The sequence below is a fragment of the Nesoenas mayeri genome (assembly GCF_963082525.1).
Source record: "Nesoenas mayeri genome assembly, chromosome: 6".
Lineage (NCBI taxonomy): Eukaryota > Metazoa > Chordata > Aves > Columbiformes > Columbidae > Nesoenas > Nesoenas mayeri.
In genome coordinates, this window is record NC_137545.1 from 22,458,858 (window position 1) to 22,476,746 (window position 17,889).

The window sequence follows — 17,889 nt, forward strand, 5'->3', positions numbered from 1 at the left end:
GTGCTTGCATCTGAGAGTATGACATTTCCTGCTGGCTGACTGAACAGTATGAGCAGGATGTTAAAAACACAGATATTAACTGGAGGAAGAAACATATTTTCATACATGTGAAAATCTTGTTATTTTGTTGTCTTGTGGTTTTTTTGAGGAAAGATAACATTGAAACTCTTATTGAAGTTCCAATTTTCATAGAAGTAAAAAGTTTATTACAGCTGAATGCATTTAATTTTACTATAGATTTACCTTGTTTTAGAAAGTTCTTCATCCCATGTTTCTGATGCCTTTCTGGTCCTTAATATGATTCCATGACCTTTGTTCACCTCTCCAGAAAGGCACTTTCAACTCAAACTTTCTTTGGATTTTTTTTTTTTAATCATGCATCTTCCTTTTTTATTTTTTAGCAAATATTTGATATGCAGGTAGATTGATTTGGCATTTCCAGAGGTTTTGGATGAGAGTCCAGAGGCAGGATATGGGGCTGTAGAGCAGAAATCTAAACCAGAACAGAAAAAGCAAAGAATTTCTTTTTCTATCCTGGCTCACTCTGGAGCAGCTCGACATTGATATCTCAATGTATTTCTAAACAGAATATTCCCTGAGTGCAGTTATATGACATACTAGCTGCCCTGTTTTATGTACTTGATGATACTATAAAACTACAGACAAATAAGAAAACACTGAGGTTATGGGTGCCAGGTGTGGGGACAGTGAGGACAGCAGGTGATAACCTGCCGTCCTCTCTCCTTTTTTTAGTCCCTCCACCTGATAAATTCCTTGCAGTTTCACCTCAATGTGACAGGAAAGAGAGAGATATTTTTAAAGGTAGTCTTAAAATACTGCTTAGTTTGCATCAGGGTTGCAGATTTGTGCCCTCACTGATGGCAGAGCTGCACCTACAGCTTAAAGTTACTTACTCTTTTTGACTTAATGTTAGCTGATCACTTTGCATGTCCAGCCTGTGCTGTTTTGCTCTGAGAACAGCTGTGGGGCACAGGAGGGAGGAAGGGGAGTGAATAGGTGACGCTTGAGGATTTTATGGGAGATGTAGTCAGAAAAAACACTGAGGAGGTGACAGTCAGCAAATGTAAGTGGATTCATAGGAGACAAGTTCATTAGCTCAACTGTTAAGCTGCTGAAAGATTCAGCATCATTTTGATAGTGATTACTGTTATTAGCACCTGAGAATATTTAACCTAGACTCATAAAGAATGAAGAAGCAGTAGTTGAAACTTAGTTGTAGTTTACTTTTTGAGAGATGGAAAAAAAATTATCCCTTTTCATGTCATTCTAACATAAAAGAGAAGCTGAACACTCAGAAGGACATCAGTAAAAAGAAGTGTGCCTCCATTATCTCAGTATGTTTTGTAATCTTGAGATCATAAAGGTGCAGTGTAGCAGTTCTTAACAGGGTTCTTATATTTTTATGGAGTAGTAAAGTATTATTCCAAAAGGCAACATGCAGATTATTTAGGTTTATTTCTCATTTTCCTCTATCACTCTCTGATGTGTCTTGGTACAGCGAGATGATCCTCCTTTTCAGACCCTGGGGAGCTGACCATTACTAGTGACAGTATTGCTGCAGATGAGTTAATAGTTGATCTGGTATGGGAGGGTTATTGTGTTGTTACTTCTTCTCATGACCTTTAGAAAAGAGCCAGGTCAACTATTTTTGTGTTCAGTGTTATTCTTTTGAAGTTCCTTGTACCAGTTTGCTCACTATTTAGATTTGGTCAGGCCAAGATTTTTGTTTTAGTGAATACTAAGTAAACACACATATCTCATTACTCTGGATTGCTAGACTTAAACTGGTGATACCAAGACACCTGTGAAGCTTATAGATGTTCACAGTCAAATCACCTTCTGTGTATACATAGTCTTTCAGGAGGTGAGATTTTTGGGGATGCCTCCACTTTATGTAGTAGTTTTTGCCTCATCTGGTCATATCCTGTTTCTGTATAGTTTGTCTGGCTGTGCCACCTCAGCTGAAATGATGGTGACGTACAGCCAGGTCACAGCAGCGCTCCACTTCCATGGAGGGACAACGTGGATCATCTCTCAACTTCTGCTCTGAATGTTTGAAATGAAATAAAATCAGTGTACCAAATTGGAATGGATGGTTTTCTCTGTCTTCAGTATTTCTTTCATTGGGATTTAAAAATTAAATCCCTGAAAGTAAGTGTTTCTCCTTGTGGAGCACACAGCATAACCTGAAACAGATACAGTGTTGTCTTTCTTGCTCTGTAGCTAGCTCCAGTGCCTTTGCTACTGCAGCAAAATACAGAACTAGAGAATAAATCTTATTGTTTTTATTGAGAATTAAGTAGAGAATAGTGGGTTTGTTTATTATTAAATTATTCATATGAAATTATCTGTACTGTAGATCTGAAGCAAGGTTGCACTTATGCCTTTGTGTAAACTGAGGTGGCTGGGGTGTTTGGTCAGGGCACACAGGGATCAAGTGCAGAAGTGCACGCAGCCTGTTTGTCCGCCTGTTTGGTAACAGAAAATACTACATTGAGTGTAATGGCGTATAATATTAACCTGTTTAACAGCTACCAACCATTCTGAATACTTTTTGAAGAAAAGTAAAAGTCTAGTTGTTTTAAAAAAAGGAAAAGTAATCACGGTATTTCTGTTTGCTGATTGAAAGATTTGGTAGCATGAAATGATTTAAATCTGGTGTAGTCACTTTCACTTAAAATGTAACAGACAGTGATAATAAACTACTAACTGTGCAGCTTTTGGAAACAGAGGGAAGAGTGGTTGGTGGTAACGAGAGGTCTGCTTTAACTGAAGAGGAAGATTGTAACAGTAAACTGTAAAATGTACATTATACTTCAGTCCCACTTCAGTGCTACTGTTTCGAGTGATTGTTCATGTTTGCCTGGGCACTTCACGTTTTGCCAGGTGTCACAGGGGCCATCAGTTGGAAAAGCTGACTCTGTTCACTATTAGATAACTTTCTCTGTGCTGTAGCCTGTGTTTTTGATGTGCAGCTTTACTGAATGTCAGTAAACTCGCATGTTCAAAGTAAGAATTGTGTTTCAGAAGAAATGTGAACCAGATGCAGTGGTCCTTGCTGGGTGGGGTGTCTAGGCAGGGCTGTCGGTGACACCCCAGTGCCTCTCTCAGCCCCTCAGTGTGTCCCACAAATACAGCCGTGTTCCTTCAGAATTGTAAAGTGATGTTGATATTGCTTCCGCTCAGATTGTTTGTGAACTCTTCTGGGCAGTTATTGATTTATTAATCTTACTTTTTAATTACTTTTGTAATATTCTGCTTTTGATCTTGCTCAAAGAAATCTGATCATCTAATAATGAATGGTCGTCTTTGGACTGTGTTTTATGACTTCATAGCAGTTTCGTGTGAACACATGGTGAATTAGTGTCTCCTTTCTGAAGAGTTTACCCCATAACAAAATTAACATTCTGCTAAAACTAACATAGTTCTTTAAGTAGAGCTTTTTATGTGCTGCCAAGAGTTTGCACTAAGTGAGGTACTGTGGTAATGCCATTTTCTGTGATAGCACTAAGATGATACAATGGAGATTTATAGTTCTGTCTGGTAACAGGAACTGAATGGTGGGATCTTCTAGAACAAGGGTGTCAAATGTAATTACATATATACAGTCCTGAAGTGTAACTACTCCTACATTTATACAGTCCTGAAATCACTTTTGGCCCTTTGAAGGCAACTGTGAGGCTGATGGGGCCCCCAGTGAAAATTAGTTTGACAGCCCTGTTGTAGATAGTAACCCGTTAGGGGTTTTTTTGAGTGCTGATCTTGATGATGTTGATGTTAGCACCTTCACAGAAGGAGGCAAACTAAAATTTGCATTTTAAAAGTTATTCCTTTTCCTGGTGTGAGGAATACAGTTTGTTCTATCTCCAAATAAATATACTTGCTTTCCAAGGACTAAGTATATATTTGAAAATTTCCAGTCTTGTGTCTTAACAATTTGATTAAAATAATCCTTAAAAATTCAGTCCTCTGTCAGAACTTTCTTGGATCCAAGTTATTTTTATTCATTCTAAAGAAAAGAGGTCTTGAGTGCAAAAAGAAATTTCTTTTCAGATAGCAGGGTTATGAATCCTTTATTAGCTTGACAGGATCCAGAAGTTACTAATGTTTAAACTTCTGGATATATAGCAAGCTATGGTAAAAGGCTTGTAAAATTCACGTGGTTTCCACAGCAAATTTCATCTTGTTTCTCCTATGTAGAGACAGTGGCTTGTGTTTGCTAAAGCATATGTTTTAAAAATATCACTTGCACACTAATAATTTTACAATCTCTGGCTAGCGGTGGCTTCTAAATAGTAAGATTAGAATTTCTTTTGTCCCTAATGTGTTTGATTCAGTAACTAAACCCCGCCAGACACAGTGCAGGGATGAACGGTATTTAGCTTTCTCATCAGTCTTCTAAACTGAAACTTGTAACTTGTATTATTTATTATCCACATTTTAACTGTGTTTAATATTACTTTCACTACTTGGCAAGAACAACAGTTCTGTGTTTTCTGTGTTAGTATAAACAATTTTACTGTTTCCGTCTCATAAAAATTAATACCATGTTACAATTCTACATATACACAATAAAAATTTCTGTCTTTTGCCCTTGACTCCTTGGCCATTGTTTTTTGGTGTATTCATACTTCTCCTTTTGTTATTGCAGTGTTTGGCTTCTGGTTATATATGAGTTCTGCTTTTCCTCTATTCTTTGTAAATTCATTTTTTGTCCTCAAAATTATTTTTCTGAAGTCAGGGAGTGGGGGTGGGTGGGTTTCTTACTATTTTGAAACAGGTCTATCTGGTCTTAATTGTAAGGTTATGGTTTTTAGACTATTACTTAAGTGTTCTTGCACGCTTCCCATCTGTCACTTTGATAGAAAAGTATGAATTTTTTCTCTTATTGGATTAGTTATATTTCAGATTTTTATTTCAGGTTTCTCTTAAAAAAGCAAGTGTGCATGAATATTAGTAGTCTTCATTTGCATAGATATGTTTGTGCTGTCTTTCTATGAGTAACAACTATAAACATCACTGGAATCTAAGCCACTGCTGATTTTAAATTCTGTGATCCACTCATGGTGGATGATCAATTTCTATGGTTAATTTTATGTCAAAATGGGCAAATTCTGTGAGACTCTCAAGTACGATGCTATTACTTTTGAGTTGGAAAAGTATCTAATAATTTCTAGAAATTCCAGAGATATTTTAGTGCTGGCAGCCTAAGACATGCAGCATATGTAACGCAATATGTTATGATGGTGCAACTTTGCTTCCCCCAGTTTTCCAGCACTTTGTGGTTGTGTAAGGAACCCGTCAGCCCTTTGCTAATGTAATTCTTCAGTAGGTTGTGACCACTTGCGTCATCTTCTGCTTCATTAGACCAACGAATTGTAAAGAATCAAGAAAATACAGTTGTCATTGTCTCCAAAACTAATTGCTACCGTTCTCCAGATTTTGCTCATTCAGTCATTTGATAGTGATCTTTAACGTTTTTGTCATATTATTAATACTAGATCATATGTGCAGTTATAAATAAGCAAACTTTTTTTTTTCATGCCTCAGTATTTGATTTGTTTTTAAGAACTCAAATATTCTCATTAACAAGCTAACATTTGTTTACTCATGAACTTCCTTTTTACTACTAGTCAAGTTATAAGACTAACTTTAAACTATATTTTTGGAGAAATTGTTTTTTCTTTTGGGATGGAAAGGAACCAAACTAGCCTGGTCTTGTTCCAAAGAGAGACTAGTGCTTTATTAAATGCTTCTGCTTCATATCCTATTTACTGATTTGAGGGGATGGGGAGGGAGATTAATTAAAAGAACTTGGCCACCTTTTTCTGATACTGATAGAGTAAGGATACTTGAGACCATTTGGACAGTTTTCTTGTCTATTTTGCATATTTTTCGGTAAAGTTTATGGAAGACAGATACCGTTAAGTGCAACCCTTGTAATTTTTCTGTGTCCAGTTGTTGCCCACTGGTGTCTGTATGGTAGTCCAAAGGAGTTTTTTAGTTTATTTACCTTTATGCAAGACTTAAGAAGAACTTTTCAGGAAGGTTTTATTGGGGGAAACATAAGACTTGTGAGAGTGAGTTTCTTTCTTACCTCTCAGCCAAGTGGATCTAATCCTGCTCACTTACCAGACCATGCCATGGATACAGACTGGACTGCTGTGTGACCATGACATGTTTCTGGAGTAGCCGTTTTGCAGGATTTGGCAGAGAGTTTGTGAAGCTGTCCTCCAGCTGTAGGCTGGCGATGAAGCAGTGCACTCCCCATGGGAAATACTGATTTATATTTATTGTTCTTCAGTAATCTGTTTCAGTAACTGTTTTCCTGTGTCTGAGGCTACTGCCACACAGAGCTAATGCCATAGACTTGTGAATATAAATTCACTGGGAAAATGTTAAATACAGCTAATTAGAGCTCATTTTGTCTTATTTACATGATTGCAGCTACCTGTCTGGGTAGTCTTAGTGGGAAAATGCAAAAGTTGCAAGAACTTAGTAAGCCAGTGTAAATTAACTTTGTGTCAACACTGCGTGTTCTTGATTAGGGAGATGGCTGCTGCAGCAGCAATCTGTTCTTGTCTTACAGTGATGTTGAGTTAAACACTCAGTGCCTGCAAAAACTTAACTTTCTTTTTCAGATAAATTTGAGGTGATGTATTAGTATTATTTTTTTCCTAACTTATGAATTTAAATACAATTAATGAACATGCTGATAAATAAAATTAACCTTGTTACATGTAACTCATTCTTCCTTTCTGGATTTTCGTCTTAGTTCCTGTTTGTTTTTCTTTTATTTTTAAGAATTCAGAAATTCAGCTGGAGCGATTACTAAAAATAGTGATGTATGTAACAAGGCATTTCCCTTTCCTGGGAAACTGCATGATTCCTTTGCAAAACCAGAAAACTACATCTATTTGAAGCCTTGCAATTGGCAGATGGGGGTGGGGAGAGGGAAGAAGAGAGGAAGGAGGATTTGGGGGAACGCCGTCCTTTAAAAAAACAAAGGTAACACTGTACAAAGAGGAGATGACTGATTTCCTTAACTGATTTCTGTTAACTATTTGGTGCGTTGAGAACACAAAAAGTATTTAAGGAATTATTTCAAAACTTCTAAAACGTTACTTCTGTGTAAGCTGGAAGCTGTCTTACAGCAGAAGTATTAAATATATGATTGTTTAGAAAATAGGATCTCTAAAAATAGTATTTTAATTTCTTTACTGGTTTCCTTTCACTTATATCATGTTTGTAAGGGAGTGGGAAAGCACTAAAAAAGTTTTCTGTTACCTTTCTTAGGTTTTCAGTACTTACTCAAATGAAGACTATGACAGACGTAATGAAGAAGTTGACCCTGTCGCAGCCTCAGCTGAGTATGAACTTGAGAAAAGAGTGGAAAAAATGGAAGTGTTTCCTGTGGAAATAGAAAAAGGTACAAATCAAACCTCGAATATTTGCAAGAGTTACTGTGCACACTAAAATAAAACAATTTTGAACTGTATTTTCCTTGAATTTAGGTCTTGAATTTTTAAATGTGTGTTCCAGCTTTCATTTGTGGCTAGTTCTGTTGGCTTTAGTGAACAGGCCTCTACTAAGTGCAAATTGTCATACTTATTGAGGTTGGGAAGGCTACATTACTGAGTGATAGGTCTACACCAAAACATAAAAATCTTGTTAACTCCTTCAGTTATCATGAAGCTTTGAATCTGACAGACAGTTGTAACTAAACAGCAAAAAGCCTTGAAGTAGTATTTAGGTAGATAATATGTTGTAGTTGTCTTGGTGTCTTTTGGTTTGTTTGCTTTAGGGGGTTTTGGTGTTTGTTTTTGTTTGTTTGTTTTTATTAAGTGAATTTTCATATCCTTTGTGTGGCAGGACTTGGAATACTTTGGAACAGCTCACTCCTGCTAAGTGTTACCTCTTGCATTATGTGGCTGATCTTAGATTTTTTTAATCCCTTAGGTGACAGTGGTCTGGGCATCAGTATTATTGGAATGGGAGTTGGTGCTGATCAGGGGCTTGAAAAACTAGGTATCTTTGTAAAAACAATAACAGATGGTGGAGCTGCTCAGCGAGATGGACGGTGAGTTTTTCATTGAATTAATTATGCTTTTTACAAATTTCTAACCAAGCTCAGTTGTTTTCATTGGTTATGCAAAATACTGTGAATAAAAGTACAAAAGCTGAATCCAGCTGAATAAATATTACATTTTTGTTTTATATGAATGTTTTAAAAACAATTTTGTTTTACTTAATATAGGACATTTTTGCAATATAAGTGTAGGTCTGCTTACATCATATATGAGAAAAGCTCAGAATGTGCCCATGTGTAACAGTGCCGCAAAATCATGGTGACATCCCAGAACAGCAGTGTGTAAATAGTATAAAAATATAAAGACAAATACCATGTAAATTTTAATTGGTGATCTGCGTAGTAACCGAGGATCAGGAGATGGTTTTTAAGCAATAAATTTCTCTGAACTCAGAATTTCTTATTATAAATACTAGTGAGTTTTAAGTTATACTTGACACGTCAAAAATCTGTCAAGCCAATTTTTTTTTTTTTAACTGATGCCTAAGCTTTTATTTATTTTGCAGAATTCAAGTAAATGATCAGATTGTTGAGGTTGATGGCATAAGTCTAGTGGGAGTTACTCAGTTCTTTGCAGCAACTGTATTGAAAAACACTAAAGGCACAGTGAGGTATGTATGTTTTCTATGAAGCAATACTTTATTTTTGTCATTTTTCATTAATAGATAATATAAAACCATAATCTGGAAGCTTTACAAAGATGTTGTTGAAGGTGACAGTATCCCAGACTTATTTCTTAAGTATATCTAATTTTTTTTGCTGCAAGATAATTTATTTTTCTTCTCTAGGTTTCTGATTGGGAGAGAGAAGCCGGGGACTCAGAGTGAAGTAGCCCGTCTCATTAGTGAGACCTTAGAGCAAGAGAGATGTCTGTATGAGCAACACTATGTGCATGATGATACAGAGCAGGTAAAACATCATATATACCTACATATTTTTAAAAGTATGTGATTACTACTAAATGCAATAACTCCTGCAAATTGAATGTGTTTTCAATCAAATTGAAATAAAATAAAGGCTAGAACAGGCAACTTGTTAAAAACAGAAAATACAAACTTCATACATTACTATTATCAAGGCACATGATTATCACTACTTGCTATACTTCCAATGTATCAATAATCCAAAAGATACTTTTAAGTATCAGCTGTAGCTTGTTTTATGCATGGCTTACTCAGCTCTTTTTTTGTGGAATTTTGATGAAGGTGCTTGCAGGTCATCTTTAAAAGGTATCATAAGTATAAGAAACTAAAAAGGAATTGTAACTAGTTGAGACAAGTTTTGCAGCTGTTTTTATTCCTTGATTGTGTGCTTTTGTTATTGCTGCTACCAGAATGCCAAGTGTGTGTTACAGAATGTTGTGATTTTCCCTTCTTGTCAGGATGATGACTATGATGACGATGACGATACATATGAGTCACATATACATGGAAAATCTGTAGAAGTTTTTGATCTTCCTGAAAACGAAGATATTGGTTTACCACTGGATATGGAGTCAGCACAGTCTCTTCTTAAATTTAAAGAGGTGTGGTAGCAGTTTCTTGAATATTTATTGTGATGCACTGGGGAACATCTGAACCTTCATGTCCCTCCCATTGTGGTTTTGGGTTTGTTTTCCCAACATCGCCAGTAAAACTCTCTGGTAACTGTTCATTTGAAATATACATATTCTGTAATTTTCTGAACCCAGCTTCCCTATACATATTTGTATTAAATGGGCCTTTGATTTAAATGAAATGTAAAAAAGCTCTTGGAAACAAGCATTGGAACCCAACACCACCTCCCTCCTTCTTATGGCATCCGAACATTGCATTAAATAGTTATGATGCTTCTCCTAGTTCTTCTTTGGCCTATTGGCGTTTAGTTGCTGCATAGTAGAAAGGCTGTAGCTGTGGGGGGAGCATGGGGAGGACAAGTATGTCCATTCTGAATGGTCTCAAGCGTTGTGGCTAGATGTTCTTCAGGAAGACAAGAAATTCACATCTAATCTCTTGCTCTAATCCATGAGGTCTTCTGGGAGATCTCCGCATACATAAAAGCACTTGATTCTGTAGATAGCATGGTTTTGGCTTGGAAGGGTTTTTCAAGTGATCCCTTCTGGGATTTTTTATGGCATATTTTTTGGAAGTAATGAATTTGTAAACCAAATAGTGTTCCAGACTGTGAATCCCAAATTAACATAATTGGAAAATTGGGTTCCCTTTTTCCAAGGTTTTTATAAAGGAGCGTATTTGCTTTATTCAGGTCAGATATTTAAGTGGTGCAGTCTTTGGCATTTAGAGGTTTGGGTTTCTTTGTTTAAGTCTCCATCATTTTCATTCTGGATGAGAAAAATATACTGCAAAGAAACTTTCGTCAGATGCTGTTTGTGCATACATCGGCCTATTTTTTTAAGGGATCAGTATTTTGCAGACTTCCCTAAGTTTGGTCTCTTGATAACATAGACGATGTAGTTGAGTAAGTTGAAATTTCAGGCTATGAATCGCTAGAGAACATTATACAGTTTTTCCAGGTTAGGAAGCATAGTAGCAGGTTACAGCATCGTTTCATAAGTGCTATATTTACTAGGGATACAATTAAATTCTTGTTTAGCATCATTACTGTGCTGTTATTAACATAATATAAATAAAGGATAGTAATGGATTCATTGGTTTTAATGTATGTTTGGTGCACTATGCCTTACAAAAAAAAAAAATTTAAAAATCCCCCCAGGGTTACAGATGGAAATTAAGATACAAGAAATAACTTATACTTGTCAAAAAAGGATGCTTTTGCACACATGTGCTGTTTTCTTAAGGTATGTTAGCAATGATCTTTACATTTGGCTTAGTGTAGCCTTTATCCATTTCTAAAAAGCCTGTGAAGATTTGTGATGTACAGTACCAGGCCTAATTTTAAAACAAAGCCAGCATACTTCTTTCTGAGTGCTGCTAAGTATGAATATTTAGTACTGTTAAATTTTTACTTGATTCTGTGGACCAGTTATCATTGTAAGTGCGTTGCTGCCTTTTCATTCTACTGGCACATTGAAACATTACTTTAACATTCTCACCTTTCTTAATGTATAAACAACAATGTGGGATTTTTAACTATATGTGGTCATGTATTGACTCTTTTTTGTAGCAAATAGAATACTGTGGAACTTTTGGGGGTTTATTTTAACTCTTTTTTTAATAAAAGCTCATGATCACTTCTCTTGTAACTGTCAAATAATTGAGTTGACTTTATGCTACTATAAAAATGGTTTGAGGAAGAGAATCATGGACAAATACTTCAAACTTGCATTTCAGGTGTCATTTTGTGTGTGCTTATACATTTGTTTGTTTGTTTCAGCTGCAATTAAAACACGCAGTAACAATAGCTGAAGTGAATCAACTGAAGGAGAAAGTAAGTTTTCAAGGAATCTTATTTGGTGGTGGGTTTCTTTAAATTTTATTTCTGCCTATGAGTTTTACAAAGAAAAGGCTGAATGCAGAAGGCAGCAATTTGGTGCTTCAGGCTCTGTGTACTCTGTGTTATGCTAGACAGGCATTTCTAAGCTGAAGAGCTGTGCTCAAATTTAAAAAAAACCAAAACACACACACAAAAACCACCGCTGCCATGAGAAAAAGCAACCCCAAAATCCCCCTCTGACGTTATAGAATGAATGCTTCAATATTACTGGTTAGACTAGAACTGAACACAGTGAAGTACTGTATGAAGCAAGCTTCCTAACAAATGCAAGAGCATTTTATTTTCAATGGATGGAACTTGTATTAAATTAGAGCATAGATTTGGCACTTACAGGTAATGGTTTGTGGCTGACTTCCTCTTACCAGAAGGTTATTTCTGTTACCTTGAGTCCCCTCTTTCCCTTCTCAACTTTCTGACCTGCTCTAGGGAAATAATTTTTTCCAGCTTTTATTGGTGAGGATTGTTTCAGCACTTCATCCTTTTCCTGAGGAAGAGTTTCTTGTTCTTTTTGCTGCTTTTTCCACTGATGGAGGTCTGTTGTGGCCTTTTTCTAGAAGTATTTGTTGGACTTCTAAAAAAGCTTTGAAAACACTGGTGTTAGTACAACTTACTGCCCCATTTTTAATTCAAGAAATTCTTGGTCCTTTCAGTGTCTTTGTTCCATCAGCAGGTGATCTTAACTGGCTTAAAAAGCAGTGATTTCCTCAGTGTAAATGGTGTCCCCAAAGAAGGAGTCATGGACAAACTAAGCAGTATCCTGCCTGCTCACTTTTCCAACGCCTGGAGAACTTCACATGTTAACATTCCCTTTTATAATGCAGCTGCTGTCAAGCTGAAGGGGCCCCATCCCTTTCCCTTGTTGAAGGGTTGTTTGGCCTTTCATACATTAGCCCCAGGAAAGCAAACCATGGGTATATCATAATTTATTAGGAAGACCAGTGTCTTACAAACAACTCGTCTCATTAGCTTTGTTGAACAAGCTGTTGGTAACAAGTAGTAGGACTTGTACAGGCTTGTCTTGTACAGATTAAAGATTCTGTATCCAGTTGCCTTTGAAGGTAACTGAAATAGCCCTCTCCAGTGGTATTAAGAGATGGTACAATCTTGAACAAGTCAACATAATCTAACAATAAAGGTCTTACTTGTTTTATCTCTTTAAAAATAAGCAATACTATTGAGGAAGTAGTCAAAGACTCTTGGGTTCAAGTTCTAAACTTACTCTGATTAGCAAGGGTTGGAAGAGTTTATATGATTTCTTTAAAAGTTCAGTGTCTTCTTTTAATATTACTCTTAAGTATTTAATTTTTTTTAGTTATTCTCTACTTAAACACATATAAACAACTGTTTGTTTAATTTCATCTTTTAGTTTAGATTAATTTCTGAAGTATTAATCTTTTCAGTTAAAAATTGCTGAAGCGGAAAAAAACGAATGGAAACTGAGTCGAGCCCAACTTCAGCAAAACTTAGATGAAAGCAAAGAGAAAATTAAAAAGTTAGAGACCTACTGGTTGGAGGCACAGAGTTTATGCAAAGCAGTAAATGAGCATCTTAAAGAAACTCAAGAACAATGTGATGCTCTTGAAAAGAAATACAGCAAGGCCAAGAAATTGGTTAAAGATTACCAACAAAAGTAAGTAATACCAGATCTCTCTTTCTTGGTTGTATATTTTGTACATTATGGGAAAAACTTACAACAATACTGAGGTTTAGAATTTGCTTAACAGACTTTCTTTTAATTTGTCAGAGTTTAAGGAAGCAGTGGGCTATGCATGCTGAATTCTACATGCTTTAAATCACCACCTTCTGGAAAGGTTCTCCAAAAATGTTGATGCTGCTTTTGATTCTAAACTTAGGAAAAGTGATTCAATATTTCAATAACAAATTTTTAAAACAACTTAGTTGAGAAACTGTCATGTGTCTGTTACTTTTGGAAGGACTACTTGAAATTTGGCACAAGGTATTTGGCAATATCTTTTGCTGTTTGTGAAAAATCCTCTTTACTGAGGAAAAAATAAAGAGTTTGGGATCTGTATCCAGCTCATCCAAATGGCAATATGATAATACAGAACACAGCTGTTGCTTTTGGTAGTTACTGTAAATGTATAATTCTCTTGTCTCAAATTTCTCCACTTGCTACTTATTTTTAAAGGCAATTTGGATGATCTTTTGCTTTGTAGTCCGTATCCAGAAATGTTACTTTTCACAGCACATTTCTGTGCTGTTCAGTGAGCACTCTCGTTTTGCCTCTTCTCCCAAGCTTATCTGTGTGGAAGCTCAGAATTACGTTAAGATGACTGCTGAAATGCTGGTTTCCATTTCTTCGCTGTTTAGCAAACTCCCATTACTACTCTGACTGTCCCTGAAGCTTCTGCATTTTGTGTAGATGTTCTACCCTTATTTTCTGGTTTTGTATGTTATTCCATCTGACTTGCAGGAAAAAGCAGCTTTTGTTTCCTTCTTATAATCATTGTGTCTTTTTGTAAAACCCCGCCATTGCAATTTCTGTAGGATGAATCAAGTAGAAACTTGAAATTCAATTTATTTTCCTACAAAGAATTCTACCATAGCTTTTGGAAGGAAATTACTGTGCAAGCATATGTATGTTTGGGAGGAGAGTAAGATGTAATGATGAGAGCCATGCGTATATTTCACGCTTTAAATGTATATGCGACTGACTTGCTGCTTTTAAAGGAAGATGAATGGTTGTAGCTTTGTAGAAAAACTGTTGCAATACATCCTTTTTCACCCCAGAGTAAATGATAGTGTCATGTGTCATATTTTCTTTTGAAGATACTTGAAGCGTACAAATGCATAGTTAATTTTGTGGCATTACAAGACTAATTAATCAGTTATACCTTACAGGCTGATTATTTTTGTTCAGTGTTTACTAACAGAATACTTTTTAGTAAATGCAACTGTGCACACTTGTATTTTATGTATTTTTCTACATTTTTATGTATTACTGCTTCATATATGCTTATATATTTCTATCACCAGAGAAATAGAATTTATGAAGAAAGAAGAGGATCATTCAAGGCTACTTGAAGAGAGAGACCAGAAATATGCAGAACAGCTGAAAATATATCAGGAAAAAGTAAAGCAGTATTACATTTTTAAAGAAACTTCAGCATTCTCAGAGAGTTGTGCCTCACTTCTGAATTTTAATTCTTGCAGATTTCAGAGCTTGAAAGTAAATTAAAAGTATATGAGAGAATGCCATGTATGTTTGGAGGTGACAGCTTATTGGAAGGTGACTGTCAAAGTCCAGGCCAACATAATGAACAATCAAAGATAAGAGAAGAAAATGAAAAAGAAACAGAATCAATAGAAGAAAGACTAAATTCTTTAGATACCTTAATTTCTGGTAAGTAGGTTGTGGCATTTTTCATTTGCATTTAACAAAAATTAGGAGGAGTTATATGTGGAGTATTGTTAAAAGATGTTACATGTTTGCTATTTCCTGCTGACTGGGTAAATGTTTCACCTGAGCCAGTGTGGGTATTTTTTGTGTAGGTCCCCCGACATTTTCAGTATTGCAGTAATGTATTTCTTACATGCTGTGGGAAGTGGGAGATAAATGGAGAGACATCAATCATCACTGTTGCTCAGATTCTCTATTAATGAATGGGGCTAAAACGCTGGGATACATCAGTTAATCCCATTGGTTTTAAGCTATGATTTACACCAAAACTTGGGATGTTTTTTTTTTGTCTTGTGATTTTGTGCCCAGAATGCTATAAAATATCAGATCTTGTTTCAAATGAGATGCATATTAAAAAAAAAAAAAAAAAATTGCAATTGTAATTAAAAATATTTGGTAGGTGCTTATGTACTTTGTAAAGAGTTTCTGTCTTAAAGAACAAGGATAGGAAAGTACATTTTAGGCACAAATTCTTGTCTATTTGAGAAGGAAATTTGTTTTTCAAGCCATAATACAATTATGTCCTGATGGATTTTTTTTTTTTTAATTGAAGAAATTGGGTAGAAATACATTTAAAATTAATTAGAAAATGCTATCATAATATGTTAAAATATTGTAGTGTTATGTAGTATGGTATTTTCGTATATTAATTATTAACAGGTAGAATAATTCTGATTTATCTTCTGAATATTTTTCTGGACAGTGGGCTGGTGAACTTGCTTACCAGGTTGTGATCTTTTTTTTTAAAGTAGTACGTATTTATTGCAGATTTTGATGCTTTTGTTGGAGATACACCCAGATTAGACACCAGTGCTCACAAAGCAAAAGCTCAGCTTGCTTTGAAAGTGAAACGCCAGCCACCTTCTCGATCAAAGCTGAAAGAATCTCTTGGGGCTGGACAACAGACTGCAAATCTACAGGTACCAATATTAGTAGATAAGTATGCATTCAGGAGCCTGACTGTATGTTCAGTTTTATCTGTGTTTGCAATTTTAAGTGTTGTACGTGCTTCATTTAGACTGTGCCAAAGCATCATATTTTTATGCTTTATCAAGTGAAAAACCCTCTTTGGGTTGATATTACATGTGACCTCTGACATGTTCTTTGTGTCACAGTTAATTTGAAGTTAGCAAAGAAGTGTGCAAGCTTGTTGTAATTGTACTTCTACTTGCTGAAAGATTTTGATATAGCAACAGTGGTATGTTGTGAAACAAGTTAGTTACCAAATTTCTTCAAAAACTAAACAGTTCTGAAATGCTTCATTATTCCATAAGTGATCATTTAAGTCCATTAAAAAGTATACCAGTAAAATATTGTAACATGTTTCTGGAAAACAGTTGAAGAATTAAGGTGTACATAGTTGGTAAATGAGACTGACCTACTTCAGTTAGACAGACAGGTGTTTGCATTGATTTGGAATGGCTCAGATGTAACAGGATGTTTCTTACTCAGCCAGAGAAAGATGGTTTGGGATGCGCAGAAACATCTGTATATAGGGATGCATAAAGGAAAGCCTACAAAATCAGCTTAATGTCCTTTAGATGGTATCTACAAGTGATCAAATTAAAATGTTCTGAACTGAAGAGGTTTGTGTGTAGAATAGTACATCTCGAGAGATCAGATGGTATATTATTATCTGTCATGCTTATTCTAAAATAACTTTTGAATTTATTGAAGGATGAGGATTCAGAAGACACTATTCTCAACAGAGAACCTTCCGCTGTGTACCTAACCAAGGCCTTAGAAACAAGCGAAAAAATAACTCTCCCACGCCTGGACAACATAGATCAAAAGAGCGAAAAGCCTGAACAAACAGAAAACATAGAAAGTCCGCTAGAATCAAGTCCTTCTGCTTCCACGCACTCTTCCCCAGTACACAAACCAAACAATGAAAATAGCACAACCACCACTCATTCACCTCCTCCTGAAGAGATGGCTCTAAATTCTCCTCAAGGGTATCCCAAGAATGTCAAGCAAAGAGAAGCAAAGGGGAAAGGGAAAGAGGCCAAGGGTAAGGCTTAAGGGGGTTATTATTCTTTTAATCCTTCAGGGTTCAAGTATTATAAATTTTAGATATAAATTAATATTGAACAATAAACTCCTTTTAGGGAAAATGTTATACTACAAAACTAATTACCTGTTCTAAAACCACTTGTTAACTCTTCAGGAAAGTTTGAAGTTAGCAAAAATGTATGCAGGTTCATTATATGCTATTTTTACTTAATGAAATATTTTGAAACAACAGTAGTATGTTCTGAAATAGGCTTGTCTATCTTTTAATTCCTTCATCTCCAACAAATTAGTCACCAGTTTTCTACAAAACTCGAGATTTTAAAAATAATTTATAGCACCAAGAATCTAAAAGGTGCGTGTAGAATAAATGCGGTTTCAATTAAACAGTTACAGAAAGGAATAGTTCTAAGTCAGTTTGGAAAAAGCTCAAATGTAAAAATCTAGAGAGTCTAAATGGTGTCTTGTAATAAGCTAGAGAGGAGTAGAGTCATTGACTGTGCATAATCAGTAAAGGTCCTACACATTTCTGCAAAACACTTGCCTTTTAAGTGACAATGTAAGTTTGTAGAGTAACGATTTCCTGATTCCCAGAAAAACTCAGTGATGGTTTTGTGCTTCCAGACTTTATCCAGGTTTTTAAACAAGATACAGATTCTGCATGTTATGGGAATTATTCATCTTGCCCTCTGAGGATATTTCTCACTAGGATGAGGTTAAGGGTATTATAATCAGCCTAGTCACTACTTATAATTTTTGATATAAATATTTGTCTTGTTTTCTTATGAATAATTGACAAAGGAATCAGATAAAAAATTTTACAAATGCTTGGTATTTCTTTTAGTCAGCTGGCACAATATATAGAGGCAGGTTATTCTTGCTGTCTTTTCTATAC

At 35.6% G+C, this 17,889-nt stretch overlaps 1 protein-coding gene across 1 annotated transcript in view; it reads left to right on the forward strand.

Annotated features, from left to right (window-relative positions):
- LOC308041752 (neurabin-1-like) overlaps positions 1-17,889 on the forward strand; it is a gene marked incomplete at both ends in the record, with an annotated part of 39,640 nt that overhangs the window by 5,654 nt on the left and 16,097 nt on the right. The window contains 11 exons of the mRNA XM_080346657.1: positions 7,318-7,450; positions 7,981-8,101; positions 8,617-8,721; positions 8,899-9,019; positions 9,492-9,635; positions 11,444-11,497; positions 12,964-13,193; positions 14,561-14,657; positions 14,738-14,927; positions 15,753-15,904; positions 16,662-16,995. Coding sequence (XP_080202783.1) covers positions 7,318-7,450; positions 7,981-8,101; positions 8,617-8,721; positions 8,899-9,019; positions 9,492-9,635; positions 11,444-11,497; positions 12,964-13,193; positions 14,561-14,657; positions 14,738-14,927; positions 15,753-15,904; positions 16,662-16,995 — 1,681 coding nt within the window. The remainder of the gene's footprint in view (positions 1-7,317; positions 7,451-7,980; positions 8,102-8,616; positions 8,722-8,898; positions 9,020-9,491; positions 9,636-11,443; positions 11,498-12,963; positions 13,194-14,560; positions 14,658-14,737; positions 14,928-15,752; positions 15,905-16,661; positions 16,996-17,889) is intronic.